The sequence below is a fragment of the Brassica rapa genome, chromosome A05 (assembly GCF_000309985.2).
Source record: "Brassica rapa cultivar Chiifu-401-42 chromosome A05, CAAS_Brap_v3.01, whole genome shotgun sequence".
In the NCBI taxonomy this organism is placed as follows: Eukaryota; Viridiplantae; Streptophyta; class Magnoliopsida; order Brassicales; family Brassicaceae; genus Brassica; species Brassica rapa.
The window spans coordinates 1,714,555-1,728,389 of NC_024799.2; the positions used below are offsets into that span (position 1 = coordinate 1,714,555).

The 13,835-nt window shown below is 37.4% G+C and overlaps 4 protein-coding genes across 7 annotated transcripts; 2 read left to right on the forward strand and 2 right to left on the reverse strand.

The window, feature by feature from the left end:
• Positions 1-15: 15 nt before the first annotated feature.
• Positions 16-4,449, forward strand: LOC103866671 (phospholipase A1-IIdelta). The gene is made up of 2 exons (XM_009144634.2): positions 16-2,754; positions 3,307-4,449. The coding sequence occupies exons 1-2, from the start codon at positions 2,116-2,118 to the stop codon at positions 3,697-3,699; spliced, it is 1,032 nt and encodes a 343-aa protein (XP_009142882.2). The 5' UTR covers positions 16-2,115; the 3' UTR covers positions 3,700-4,449.
• On the reverse strand, positions 4,112-5,217 carry LOC103866670 (multiprotein-bridging factor 1a). Its single transcript, XM_009144633.3, has 4 exons — positions 4,977-5,217; positions 4,677-4,760; positions 4,516-4,598; positions 4,112-4,425 (listed from the first exon to the last, which is right to left on the reverse strand). The coding sequence occupies exons 1-4, from the start codon at positions 5,116-5,118 to the stop codon at positions 4,306-4,308; spliced, it is 429 nt and encodes a 142-aa protein (XP_009142881.1). The 5' UTR covers positions 5,119-5,217; the 3' UTR covers positions 4,112-4,305.
• A 44-nt stretch (positions 5,218-5,261) lies between these two features.
• On the forward strand, positions 5,262-7,826 carry LOC103866672 (plant cysteine oxidase 4). 3 transcript variants are annotated; one of them, XM_009144635.2, is made up of 6 exons: positions 5,262-5,390; positions 5,737-5,997; positions 6,222-6,358; positions 6,889-7,042; positions 7,127-7,330; positions 7,453-7,705. In XM_009144635.2, the coding sequence occupies exons 2-6, from the start codon at positions 5,895-5,897 to the stop codon at positions 7,569-7,571; spliced, it is 717 nt and encodes a 238-aa protein (XP_009142883.1). In that variant the 5' UTR covers positions 5,262-5,390; positions 5,737-5,894; the 3' UTR covers positions 7,572-7,705. The 3 variants fall into 3 exon arrangements, with proteins under 3 accessions (XP_009142883.1, XP_033148374.1, XP_033148373.1); XM_033292483.1 differs by having other exon boundaries at positions 5,311-5,390; positions 7,417-7,826; XM_033292482.1 differs by having other exon boundaries at positions 5,311-5,390; positions 7,459-7,823.
• A 1,200-nt stretch (positions 7,827-9,026) lies between these two features.
• On the reverse strand, positions 9,027-13,528 carry LOC103866674 (mitogen-activated protein kinase 20). 2 transcript variants are annotated; one of them, XM_033292421.1, is made up of 10 exons: positions 13,090-13,528; positions 11,618-12,154; positions 11,492-11,551; positions 11,261-11,410; positions 11,029-11,184; positions 10,747-10,958; positions 10,555-10,656; positions 10,008-10,153; positions 9,456-9,928; positions 9,027-9,359 (listed from the first exon to the last, which is right to left on the reverse strand). In XM_033292421.1, the coding sequence occupies exons 1-9, from the start codon at positions 13,117-13,119 to the stop codon at positions 9,471-9,473; spliced, it is 1,851 nt and encodes a 616-aa protein (XP_033148312.1). In that variant the 5' UTR covers positions 13,120-13,528; the 3' UTR covers positions 9,027-9,359; positions 9,456-9,470. The 2 variants fall into 2 exon arrangements, with proteins under 2 accessions (XP_033148312.1, XP_009142884.1); XM_009144636.3 differs by having other exon boundaries at positions 9,449-9,928.
• Between the last annotated feature and the right edge of the window lie 307 nt (positions 13,529-13,835).

Consider the following 13,835-nt stretch of genomic DNA (forward strand, 5'->3'; position numbering starts at 1 on the left):
TTGACATCATAGAAGAGAGTCTTGAAAACGATGTTGTTTAAATGTTTGAAATCAATTTTTGTTTTCAGAAAAGAATGTGAAGTGTAATATTAGGTCAGTTACATTCTTATGAAATTCAATCAATAGATTGGAATTTATAAACCAAGTTTTCATGTCCTAATCATATTGAAAAACGATGTCGTTTAAATGTTTGATAAACCAAGTATTGAAAAACGATGTCGTTTAAATGTTTGAAATCAATTTTTGTTTTTAGAAAAGAATGTGAAATGTAATATTAGGTCAGTTACATAAGAGTGCCATGTCGAGCGAAACTCTGGCTAGGCAAATGTTGAAGTTGAAGAATTTTAGAGGAGATGTTGTCATTTTATTTTGAGTTTGAGCCTGTACACCTCTTGAACTCATAGAAAAAGAAAATAAAACGGTGCCGTATGAATGTTGGAAAATACATCTTTTTATAAAATTGAGTCAATAACTTTATGATTGTAACAAAGAAACCCTAAACAATAATGTTAATATGATCTTGGAAGTTTTTTTTCATGCTACATAATTGATAATAAATCATATTTTTGGATTAGAATAGATATATTAATTAGTGAACATAAATCAAACTATATGACCAAAATGGCTTCCACACTTTATCTCATATCACACTAGGTCAACAACTTTATAATTAAAATTGATAAACCAAGTTTTCATGTCCTAATCATATTTTAAAATCAAAAGGTAAAATTAATAAAAAATTGAATTTTTGTTTGGTTTTAAAAATTGTTTGGCTAACAATAAACCGACTAAACCATCGTCTACATGTAATTAAGTTTTGAACTATTAATTCGGGGATAAATAGATTTGAACCATCAATTTAGGGAAAATAAGTTTATAACTTATAATTGGGGGAGATATGGCATGAGGTGATAGTTTGATGGATATATGATGTTATATGATAGTTTTTGTGGAGAAATAGTGCATTTTACCATTTTACTTTTTAGATAAATGATATATCATAAAATTATTGGTTAAGGGACTTGTGATTTAGTATATAAAATATATCCATGTTTGTTAGATTTTTATCTCTCACATACCTACTTTAACAAATTCTTCTAATCCTTAGCGCTGGCCACTAGATTGAAAAACATGAAGTTTGGAGTAGGTGTATGAACGCTTTGAGAAGAAGTTGAAAGAAAAGGGTTTTGGGGGTGATTTTGAGATAATGATTGTCATGCCGTTTACTGATTGCGAAATACCAAGTGCTTTACTTGATAAGATGACTCTTATTCGAGTTAAGAATTACCCAAGTAAGTAACTTTTGTGGATAATAACGAAATAATGCTTCATAAGAACGCCTACAACTTAAAGAAGTACTACAAATAAAGCAAACCCGAACCTCGATCATAACAATCAAAGCTTCGAGCTAATGGGCCATCGATACCTACAGCTCAGTCAAAAATAGAACTACGATAAGGTTTGATTCCTCGAAAGGGGTACGTAGGCAGTATTGTACAAATATAATAGTCATGTAAGTATATAATATAAATCAATGTAGTAAAAATAGAATTGTCATATGTAAATCTTTATAAAAATAAATTAAAATGCCGGTTGTAAAACCAATAAATAAATCAATATTATTTTTAAACGTATTTTACTCAATTATATTATGATAAATATGTCGTATAAGTAAGCAATATATCTTTTGAGATGTGATTGAAAACTTTCTGCCTCTTTTTATAATAAAAAATATATACTAAATTTTTACATGTCTTATCAAAAAAAATTGCTATGTTTTCAAATTAATCTGTATAATTGATCATAATTAATATTTTTGAGATTCAACCATATTTTGGTATAGAAATATTAAGGAACCTTAAATGGCTTCCACACTCGGTCAATAACTTTATAACTGGAATAGAGTAACAGAATTTTAGTGTCTTAATCACATTTCAAAATCAAAAGGTAAAATAATATATATATCAAACTTTCGATAACAACTGGTTTAGATTTAATATCAGGTGTTGAGTGTTGACCAGTTTAACAGTGACCACTAGCATATTCCAAGGCATATATATATACAAGATCAATTCAAATGTTCATTAATAAAGAAAAAGTGGTTATCACGATTACATGTATATAAAACCTCAATCAATGTGTTACCTGGCAAAACCATATCATCAAATCATGGCCGAACCATCATGGGAAGAGCTTCTCGGCCAAGACAATTGGCAAAACCTTTTGGAACCACTTGACCACTCACTTCGCCGTCTTATCCTTCGAGCAGGCGATTTCTGTCAAGCCACTTACGACACTTTCATAAACGACCAAAACTCCATCTACTGTGGAGCCAGCCGTTATGGCAAACCATCCTTCTTCCACAAAGTCATGCTCGACGACGCTAGACACTACGACGTGGTTTCGTTCCTTTACGCCACGGCTCGTGTAAGTAACCACGAAGCCTTCTTTCTAAGCTCCATGTCAAGAGAGTCTTGGGACCGTGAGACGAATTGGATCGGTTATATCGCGGTGACGTCTGATGAACGGACGGCTGAGATTGGAAGGAGAGAGATCTATGTTGTGTTTCGTGGGACAACGAGGAACTACGAGTGGGTTAATGTGATGGGAGCCAAGTTGACTTCGGTAGAGGAACTGTTGATGGACGGTCGAGATGGTCCTGAGGTTATGCTTGGATGGTTCACTATTTATACAACGGCTAATCCTGACTCACCTTTCACCAAGATGAGTGGACGTTCACAGCTTCTGACTAAGGTAGTGAACTAAACAAGATGCAATTATTTTTTCTTTTAACTCGTATAAACAAAAGTTGGCCCCAACACTAAGAAATAAAACACACACATACACAAAAAAAACAAATGAAAATATAACATCAGAGTTATTACAAGATAATGATCAAACGAAATAATTGGGATGAATATTTGGCATATAAAGCAAATTTTGATCCATTTAAATTTGATAAGATATGTTATCATTTTGTTATGAAATATGTATTAATATACACAAGCATGCTAAATAGTGAGATTTATTAATAAATGAAATAGAAAATAGTTCATTTAGTGAAAAATGATCAAATGACAAATAACTTACGTAACTTATCATTTTGATTGCTTGAACATCCAAAAACAATAGGATCAACCAATAATTAAAAAAAAAAAGAAATGTTGATCAATCATAAATGTTTTCAATTACAAAATGTAAAAACATGTTCAAAAGCTAGTTTTCTTTTATATAAACCACATATTCACAAGACTCGAATTTGTTTGATTACTTGATATGAGTCAAACCCGGCTTGTAACTACATAGATAAGAGAGCTGCTAGAGCTATACAAGGACGAGAAGCCTAGCATAGTCCTGACGGGACACAGTCTAGGTGCAACTATAGCGACTCTCGCAGCAGTGGACCTGGCAGAAAACGTTACAAGCTGCTCTAGCGACGTGACCCCGGTGACAGCTATTGTGTTTGGTTCTCCTAGAGTTGGCAACAGAGAATTCTTAAACAGAATCAACAGACATGATAACGTGAGGATATTGCACGTGAAAAACGAAATTGATCTTATCACACGTTATCCAGCTAAGATAATGGGGTACGTCAACATTGGGACCAAACTCAAAATCGATACTAGAGTTTCACCTTTTCTTAAAGAAACTCATCATCCTGGTGACTGGCATAACCTTCAGGCAAGTCATTATCTATAGACTCAAACACACAAATATTGGCTTTTAAAATAAAACAGAACCGACATTGGTCTTAATGGTTTATGGTTTGAATGGATGATACATGTAGTAGCGGGATGGAATGGGAAGAACCAGAAGTACGAGATGAAAGTGAACAGAAACATAGCGTTGGTTAACAAATCGTGTGCCCTGTTGAAAGAGGAGTGTTTGGTTCCTGAGTGTTGGTGGGTGGAGAAAAACAAAGGTATGCTCAAGAATGAAGATGGTGATTGGGTCATGTCTACTCCCGACGATGAAGACATGCCTATGGTTGAGTTTGACTAATTATCTAGATTTGGTTTAATTTTTTTGTCAAACTATCTTGATTTGGTTTAATTTTTTCTTTTTCTTGATGTATGGTTTGTAAATGCCAAGTTTGTGAATTGTGAGACTACTATAATTGCTTATAACAATACTCCCAAAGATTATAAGAGTGAAAACATAAACGAAACTTTCAAACGGTTACCCTTGGCAAAGAGTTGACGACATTACATGAAAGCACTAGATTGTTGTTTACCACATAGTCATTAAGAAAAGTGAAACAGCGATTAAGATTTTTGTTAATCTTCAGGAGGACTTGATGAGTCATCACTTCTTTCCACGGAGTTTAGCACCAAGAGCTCTCTCAAGCTTAGAAAGGATCTGCTGGTTGGGGATAGCTTTACCAGACTCGTACTCTTGGATCACTTGTGGCTTCTCATTGATGAGCTACATAAACAAACAAACAAACAAGTTCTTTATGTCATCTACCTGAGTTACGGCAAATAACAAGAGAGACAGAGAAGAGGTTAAAAATACTTGAGCAAGTTGGGACTGGGTAAGCTTCTTCTCAGTGCGGGCTTGCATAATAGCTTTCTTTAGCTCAGTAGGCACACGCTCATCTGGAATCAAACGTAGACAAACAAACACATCAATACACTATAACCATCACAGGCCATAAGAGTCTCAAGAGAGATTACGAGTAAGGTTCTCAGTGTCGTCATCGAGCGTCTTTGTGTTGAGAGAAGTGCTGCTTGATGCTGCCTTGTTCGTTCCAGCATTATCTAAACACAACACACAAAAGAAAGAACGATCCCCAAGTTATATGGAATCCATAACTTTTTCAATTGATAAAGAACATCAACCCTAAAGCTCAAATCGAGAATCAAAATCGCAATCCAAATACCAAATCTAATCTAATCTAATTTGATTCCAGAGAGAGCCTATGATTATAACTAGGAATCAGAATTAAGAAAGGAGATTGAGAGCGAGAGACGAACATTTTCGGACGGTTTCGATATCGGCGCCGGCGCGACGAGCGGCGTTGACAGTTTTCTCGTCGCGCTTGGCGGCGGAGTTAGGGGCTCTCTTACGGATCACCACGGGCTCCCAGTCCTGAGTCATCGGTCCAGTTCCTGCCATGCTTTCGTCTCCTTTGTGCAATCAAACTCAATCTTAGGGTTACAGAGAAGATGTTAAATTAGGTGAATGTTAAGGGGTAGTTTCGTAATCTTATCTCCCACTTGAAGAATAAATAGATAAAAATAAATATCTGGGCCAACAACCTTATTGTTTAATTTAATTTACTCTTTTATAGCTAAAAATAAATAAATTATTACTCTGCAATCTCTTCTTCTTCGTCTTCAACTTGCACCCGATTCCTTCCGGATCTTACGCGACGGCCTCTGTTTCAGGTTCTTCTTCTTCTTCTTCTTCATAACAAACTTTATTCCTTTGTGGCTGCCGATTTAACTCAGATTCGACTCTTAAATGCTCACCTGAGAAAACGAATCTCCGATTTGATGATCTTAATCTGTATTGAGAATCGGATCACAATGTCTTATTGAATCATCAGTTTAGCTCAATTCGAGCATTCTTGTGTTCTCAACTTTCTATTGTTGAGAGCTTATGAGAGAGCCATCTGATGCGATTAGGTTCCCTTGATTCAATGTGGTTCTGTGTGTTATGCTCATCTTTAGTTAGAAAGTTTCTGTTTTTATTTATTTTTAGTTGAGATAATGCTCTCTTCTTTGTTTTCAGGGAGAGATGATTGTATGATGTAGATCAAGTGGATATGATATCTTCCATCAAGTTTTAGTATCATCATCATCGCTTGTGTTTTAGAAGAAGAAGAAGAAGAAGCTCTGTTCCTCTGTTTGGTGAGCCTGAGAATTAGGAGGAAATTGATTTTTCAGATCATGCCTTACTTTGCTCAGAGGCTTTACAATACTTGCAAGGCCTCATTCTCTTCAGACGGGCCAATCCCTGAGGAGGCTCTCCAGAAAGTTCGCAATGTCTTGGGTATATCTACATCTTTCTCCATTCTCTTATTTGTCTCATCATTGTTAATGATTTATTATGGTCCCCAACATATGAAACATTTTTATCTGATTGTTTTCCAATTACCTTATATGATTGTTTTAGTTAAGGTTGTTGTTAGTGGCAGATGCAGTAATATTTTCTTGTTTTATATGCTGTGGTCCCCTTGTTGCACTTACAGTCTTATTTTTAATCTATTGTTTCAGAGAAAATCAAGCCTTCTGATGTTGGAATCGAGCAGGAAGCTCAACTGGCACGGACCAGGTCTGGTCCTCTCAATGGAAGTAACCAGTCTCCCCCAGCAATAAAGTATCTTCATTTGCATGAGTGTGACAGTTTCTCTGTAAGCATTACTCATTGACAACTCTATGGCTGATGTATTAAATGGTGCTAAAGTTTATGGATGGCTACTACTACGGGGTTTTGAAAGTCTTAAGAAAAGTGTGTGTATTTTTGTGATCTAACTTAGGATGTCCTAGATGAAAGAAAGCATAGGAGCCCCATTCTTGTTCCTAGGTTTATATAGGAATGCTTATGTGCCAAAACCAAACTCTCAGTAGAGATGAGAAGTCAAAAATGTTATATAGCCAATCCTGAGACGTTTTAGTTGACATTTAATGTTCTCTTCTTCGGCATATTCAAAGTTAGGGGAATAGGGGGGCATCCATACTCCTTGAGAGAATCTCAGGAACCAACCATTCAAGCTATGAACCTGAAGTCTGCCAAAAAAATGCCTATGACAAATGATCTAGAAAGTATGAGTAACCACAGTTTGAGTCATATTCCGAGTGTCTCTCTTGCTGATGTCTTGTCCTCATTGTACTTCTACTATCACTATCTCTCACCTTGGTTCATTTTTTTCTGTCAAAACAGATTGGAATTTTCTGTATGCCACCTTCATCTATGATACCACTTCATAACCATCCGGGCATGACTGTGGTCAGCAAGCTCATATATGGTTCAATGCATGTGAAGTCATATGACTGGATAGAGCCTGACCTGACCGAACCAGAAGATCCATCACAAGGTATTACTGTTGTTCTTCTCTAGCTCTCAAGTTCTAACGAATCACTCTTGTTGTCTAAATTGTAAACTCTTGATTCATAAGCAGGGAGACCCGCTAAACTGGTCAAGGATACTGTGATGACGGCTCCAACCCCAGCAACCACGTTATACCCGAGAAGCGGTGGCAACATTCATTGTTTTAAAGCTATCACCCATTGTGCTATTATTGATATCTTAGCTCCACCTTACTCTTCAGACCATGATCGGCATTGTACTTACTTCCGGAAGTCCAGAAGAGAAGACTTACCCGGTAATACTCTATGCTCTCAAAACACAATTATAGTCAGGTTGTTTCAACTTTAATCAGTACAGAACACAACAATTCATGCTATACAGTGACTTGTATTTACTTTGCGATGTGAAATGGAGCAGGTGAAGTAGAAGTGGATGGGGAAGTGGTAGCAGACGTGACTTGGCTTGAGGAATATCAACCGCCTGATGACTTTGTGATACGAAGAGTTCAGTACAGGGGTCCTGTTATTAGAACTTGATTTGTACGTGTTATATCTCTCTTTGATTCCTCTACATTATTGGTGAAGCAAATTCGGATTTTTATTTAATATCACACTATTCTTAGATTTGGGATTTTTTTTTATATTACTGCAAACGGGATTGTACATACTGATTTACCATGTCTCCGGTTTCATAATGTTGCAATATATTTTTATGTACTCGCACTTTTTCAAGATAAAGTGTTATGTGGAATCTTCATTGAGTTATAATGTAAAAATTGTTTTTTTTTTTCATTTCTGAAATCATTCATCATTGCAAATTGTGTATATCATCTCTGATCTTTCCTTTTACAAACATAACATTTAGAGTGAACTGAAGCTGAAGTCAATACATATGTAATAATGGGGGTGGAAGTAACTTAGTGTTTAGTATCAGTTAATGATGTTGCGGCTGTTCAACTGGTCCTCGAATCTACTACAAGAGCCAACTCTCATCTCTGTACTCATATCATTCTCAGGCGCTGGGTAATAGTCTTCTCTAAGCTGCACATCTCTTAAGTTAGGGATCCTCAACAAAAAATTCATGAAATGCTCATGAGCCGTTCCATGGATGAAAAGCTTCCTCAGAGTTAAACATTCTTGTAACAAACCTGCACCTGGAAGAGAAAGACTCCTCTGGTTCACATCTCTATCTTGTGGTGGCCAATAATCTTAGCTCACTCAAGCTCAAGTTACCAATTCCAGTCAAGAAGAATCTCTCCCACAAGCTCAAATCCATCTGTATGGGAGGCGCAGTCAATGCGTAACCGATAGTGTCACCGCAATCTAGTTGCATCTTGGAGAGCTTTGGATATAGAGCAAGGCAGCTTAGGCCTAGCTCTGGCTCAGCTGGCTTGCGTTTGCCTCTGCAGTCTCCTTCTATCTTGATCCTAATCTTTTCCAAGTTTGGACAGTCATCTAGTCCTGTCATAGGTAATGGTGCTAGAAACTCACCAACATTGATCCATAAAGAGAGATACTCTAGCTTTTCCCACACTCTCTTCAGAACAGAACCCATTCAACGATTCATCTGATGAATACTTGCACCTCTTCTAACTCCTCTCACAATCATCATGGTTAGTCTCGCTTGTCTCCTCCACACCTCCTTCCTCCTCTAAACTAGACCACACGCAATCAATATGCAGTTTCTTGATCCGATCAGTCAAAGTCTTCCTCAGAAGAGTAACCATTGTTCTTACTCCCTTCACCGTCACATTCTCACACCCTTGAACCTCAAACTTACTCAGCTTACAACATCCTCTCCCTATAGCCACCAAACCCATATCACTCAAGTCCCCCGAGTTTTTAATCGACAAAGACTGTAACCCTCCGCATAAAGCTACACCGTCTAGCCGCCACTCTGTGATTTTGTGATGAGTGTCTCGTAGAGTGCATATATGATTTAAGAAACGGATAGTGCATATATTAGTTTATTAATACTAATTCATACTTGGATGTAAGGAGAAACATGTTTCATAAGAAAATAAGCCAACTCAGATTTTTATACAACAAAATATATACAGAGTTTACACACCAATTGTTTGGTTACAGATGTAATCAAGTGACAAAGCAGCTTTCTTTGACTTCGGAGGAACAAAGTGGTGTCTCTGAAATGGGCTCCCACTACCACATGCATCGGTTGTTGCCATGAAACATTCATCATCATTAGCATCCACAGTCCACGCTGATACATCCTCTGCAGCCGTCGGTTCTTTTTGAACGTGAGAAAAATCAGAACCTTCCCTGTCGACTCTATATGCCAGAAGAATATTACATCCATTTATTTATCTGTAGAGAATAATAAAAAAAAAACAATTTCATATTTATAGTTTTGTGTCAAAAGACAATTTTCTTTTATGACAGAAGTTGAAACATACGATGTTCTGTGTGATCAAAGCTCTAGTACATCTTTGACATGCCGTACCGAACACCTCCAACTTTCCGGTGAGCAGAACCACCGGGAGCAGCTGCAGCAGCAGCCGCCGCAACTCCTATTCCTGCTGTTGCTTGCAGCAGATTCGTATCTATTATGATCCGGTGATCACTCATGTTTTCCGCCTTGTGCATCCCCGTTCGAGCCATGATAAACGGGTTGTTATCTATGTTGATGGCTACGTCTGGTTGTGCGTATCTATTGTATTGAGATATCTGCCTTGCCTGCCTCTCAGACTCCATGGTTGTTGTTGTTGTTCTCCTCTCTTGTTGTTTCCCCATGGCGGCTGTTGATGCAGACTGTTGTTGAAAGGGGAGAGTAGTAGTAGTGCTGCGGATGAATGATCTCGGGTCATATGCATCTCTACTGCTTCTACCGTTGTCAAAAGGCGCCACAGGGCCCATGAATGCGCTTGGTTTGGCAGCTGATTGAATAGAAAGAGATGGTTTCGGTTTATAGAGTTTGGTTTTGGAAACATTGGGATGAGTGTTGATGATAAGTACCTGAGAGGTTTCTTTGTTGTGCTTGTAACGTTGCATGATGATTCAGAGGAATGTTTTGAGTAGTTTCAGGGTTCAATGTGTTTGTGTTGTTCATAAGTTTCGGTTGTCCTCCTCTTGCAACTGCGGTTGAATGTACAACTGTTGATCTGAAAGCATACAAAAACAGTGTCAGAACTCTGAAAGATAATATTATTTCTTCCACTTAACAGCTAACATAAAATATAAATACGGAATTTCATTGCTACAAGTATGATACTATTTTTAAAAATTTATCATTACTCTTTTTCATAAATACTTTAAATTTGTGACAAAAAGATTAAATTAACTCTTATAAATCAACTATAAATGTTTAAGAATAATTTATAAGAGTTTATAAACCCAACTTCACCCTCTAAATACTATAATCTAGAGTCTAAACAATAATCACTAAACCTTAAATCCAAATGTTAAAGTATTTTTGAAAAATTGTATTCAACTTAGTGTATTTCAATCGATAATATAAAAGAAGTTGACATTACATAAAGAAAATAAATAAATAAGGATGTACCTGGGAAGAGAGGCATGTTTCCTTTCTAAAGGTGCCACAGGGACAGTCTTCCCACTGTTCTCTTCAAGATGTGCAAACTGTCTCCTAAACTGATCAACAGCACTGCAACAGTATAGACAAACCAACGTTAGGGATTGGATGTAACTAACATAATGATCACTCAGAGACGCAACCATAGATATTAAGTAGGACCTTGGATATAGAAAATTTGTTTTATCAGCACCGCTCATGTGATCTTTAAGCAGCTGAGGATGGTACTCAAGTATCTCCCTAGATATTAGCTCTCTGATATCCTCTTTAGTGACTTTTCTTCTCTCGAACTCAAACTCCATCTTGGTAATGGGCTGACACGATGGCTCCCTCTCTACTTTGGCAAGTCCCTTGAAATATGGATCCGCAAGTGCCTAATGAAAGCAAAGTATTAGCACAAAAGCATTGAGGTGATTAGTCAAATACTGTAAGTTGAAAAGTAACCTCTTCAGCAGTTGGTCGGTCTTTAGGATCAAAAGCGAGAAGCCTCTCCAACAGCTTCAAAGACAAAGGATCTGCGTTTGGAAACTTCTGAGTAAATGGTATAGGTGGCTTCTTCCTCATGCTTGTCAAGTACCTCCTCGCCTTCTCATTCCTCACCTGTATAGTCCTTGCTTTTAAGATTTTGCAGAAAACTCAGTACACTTATGTCTACTAAGAAGAAGAAGATCAGTACCCGGGAGATGGTGTCCAGGGAAGGTGTCCCAAGCAGATCAGTCATAAGATCAAGCTGGTGAACCACATTCTTTCCAGGGAAAAGTGGCTTTCCCATCAATACTTCGGCGAAAATGCAGCCTATACTCCAAATATCAATCGCAGGTGTATACTACAAAAGCCACCCACCAAAAGTTAACTCACAGTAATACAAAAAATTACAAGATGTTCATATAGAGAACTAATAAAGCACCTTTGAGTAAAAAGATCCACAAAGCTCTGGAGCTCTATACCATCTAGTAGCAACATAGTCCTGTAAATTCAACAGAGGATTAGGTTCTGCAATGTATTGATGAGTATGTATACAAACTTAACGTACTGTCCAGAAGATTGTTGTGGGGGTGTCATTGAATGCAACTCTAGCCAATCCAAAATCACAAATCTTGAGTTTACAATTTGCATTTGCCAATATATTCTTCGGCTTCAAATCTCTGTGGTAGACATTAGCTGTGTGAATGTACTTGAGCGCACGCAACAACTGATAAAGGAAAAACTGGTAATGCTCTTTGGTCAAATCATCATTGGCTTTAATAACTTGGTGAAGATCAGACTCCATGAGCTCAAACACAACGTAGATGTCTTTGAACTCTCTTCTCGAAGGAGGGAGCATAATGTGCTTGATTTCGACTATATCCGGATGCCTCAGGAGCCTGAGGAGTTTAATCTCGCGGAGGATCCTCGCAGCGTCTGATATATGCTCGAAGATGTCGTGTATTTTCTTGATGGCGACTTTCTCGCCGGTAAGGGTGTCTATGGCTGAGCAGACAACTCCGTAGCTGCCTTTTCCGATTACTTCTTGGATTTTGAACCTGCTGGCGTCCCCGTAGTCGGAAAAGAACTCCATCTCTAGATTGTTCTGTTACACATAGCAACTTCTAAGTCAGAATACACACTCCACAGTAGAAACTAGGACACATAACACATTGATTGCTACAATACTTCCAAAACCTTTTGAACTAGAATGACATATGAGAAAGAAAGACAACCACAATGAAGTTGCAGGCACCGGTTAAAAGACTCAGACACATGACAGAAGAAAAGAACCAGACATAGCAACGTAAAGCACAGGTGGTTAACAGAATGAAGTTTAAGACTTTGTAATATAACAGTAGAGCGTTGCCGTTGGTGATAAATAGATAGAATCTGATGCACAAGGTTCAGGTAATCAAAGCAGAGAGAAGCTGATGCTAATGAAAGGATCAAGCCAAATGCAAAGAAATCAAAATCGCTCTACAACACAACACATGTTGAACTGAATTATATGACATGATGCGTTGTCTGTTTGACACTTGTAACGTTCATCAACGCATCAAACCATCAACACATAAACACCCCAAAACGGCAACTTTAAGACAACAAACAAACAAGATTAAACGAAACACGAACATAAATATCTAAATAAATGGGGAGACTTTTACAAGGATTAAGAGAAAAAAAAGTATTCACCTTTTGAACTACAATGCCATATGAGCTACAAAGACAAGAACCAACTTGCAGACACGGCTTAAAGACTCAGACAAGTGACAGAATTAAAAAAAGCATCTGCCGCTGACATAAAACTTCTGAAACTACAATGCCAGGTGGTCATTATTCATTAACAAGATAAAGTTTGAGACTTTTGCCAAAAAAAAGTTCTTCGCACCAAAAGAAACAACTCATAAACACAGAGATCAGAGTTTCCCAAAACGGCAACTTTAAGACAACAAACAAACAAAGATTAACCGAAACACATACAAACAAATATCGAATAAAGGAAAGATCTTTACAAGGGAAAGGAAGTAAAGTCTTCACCTTTTTACGCTGAGGATCTGCCTGCATCATGATCGTATCAGATTTGATCTGAATTTAGGTGAGAAAAAGGCGAAATTGACGAGGATGAATTCGAATCAGATCAGCCGCATTGGCCCCAGCGACCACAGCTCCAAATCGCGAGGCTTCTGCTCAGGGAACCCTTCACCGACAGAGACAGAACCGCAGGCCTATTTCTCATTCACCTCTCTCTCTCTCTCTCTCTCTCTCTATTTCTCCAAACCCACCACGAAAGATCCGAGCTTTAACAAGCAATTGCTGAAAAGCTGAGCGCGAAGGGGCTTTGCTTTGAACGCACGTTTTCGTCGGCAGGGGAGAGAATCGAGAGGGAGATCTGATCACCGACACACAAGGGAGGGATAGATAAAGAAGAAGGGAGGAAGGAAGGAGGAGAGAGAGATAAGAGGATGGAATCTAGAGTAGTTATATATAGAGTTGTTATTATACGAGTTTTTAATGGTTTGGTGAGCTGCTGCTTTTCTCCCACCAAAAATAAAAATAATTATTTATTTATCAATGTGTTATTAACTTATTATTATGGGTATCAATTAGCATATTATTGACCAAATCATTATTAGTTTAGGATCTTTATTATTTGATCTTTTATTTCCATTCATTCATTTCGTTTTTATCAAAACTAGATTTTTTAAACCGCGCTACGCGCGGATAAGATATTATATGTATTTCTCAATTCTAAAAAAATAATATATTATATTATATTATATTAT

Coding starts and splice junctions, on each gene's coding strand:
- LOC103866671 (XM_009144634.2), top strand. CDS start 2,116: ATGTATATAAAACCTCAATCAATGTGTTACCTGGCAAAACCATATCAT. Junction 2,755..3,306: donor GTTCACAGCTTCTGACTAAG/GTAGTGAACTAA, acceptor GTAACTACATAG/ATAAGAGAGCTGCTAGAGCT.
- LOC103866670 (XM_009144633.3), bottom strand. CDS start 5,118: ATGGCAGGAACTGGACCGATGACTCAGGACTGGGAGCCCGTGGTGATC. Junction 4,761..4,976: donor TATCGAAACCGTCCGAAAAT/GTTCGTCTCTCG, acceptor TGTTGTGTTTAG/ATAATGCTGGAACGAACAAG. Junction 4,599..4,676: donor CGACACTGAGAACCTTACTC/GTAATCTCTCTT, acceptor GTTTGATTCCAG/ATGAGCGTGTGCCTACTGAG.
- LOC103866672 (XM_009144635.2), top strand. CDS start 5,895: ATGCCTTACTTTGCTCAGAGGCTTTACAATACTTGCAAGGCCTCATTC. Junction 5,998..6,221: donor GAAAGTTCGCAATGTCTTGG/GTATATCTACAT, acceptor CTATTGTTTCAG/AGAAAATCAAGCCTTCTGAT. Junction 7,331..7,452: donor CAGAAGAGAAGACTTACCCG/GTAATACTCTAT, acceptor GAAATGGAGCAG/GTGAAGTAGAAGTGGATGGG.
- LOC103866674 (XM_033292421.1), bottom strand. CDS start 13,119: ATGATGCAGGCAGATCCTCAGCGTAAAAAG. Junction 11,552..11,617: donor CCACAACAATCTTCTGGACA/GTACGTTAAGTT, acceptor TTGAATTTACAG/GACTATGTTGCTACTAGATG. Junction 10,959..11,028: donor ACCGACCAACTGCTGAAGAG/GTTACTTTTCAA, acceptor TGCTTTCATTAG/GCACTTGCGGATCCATATTT.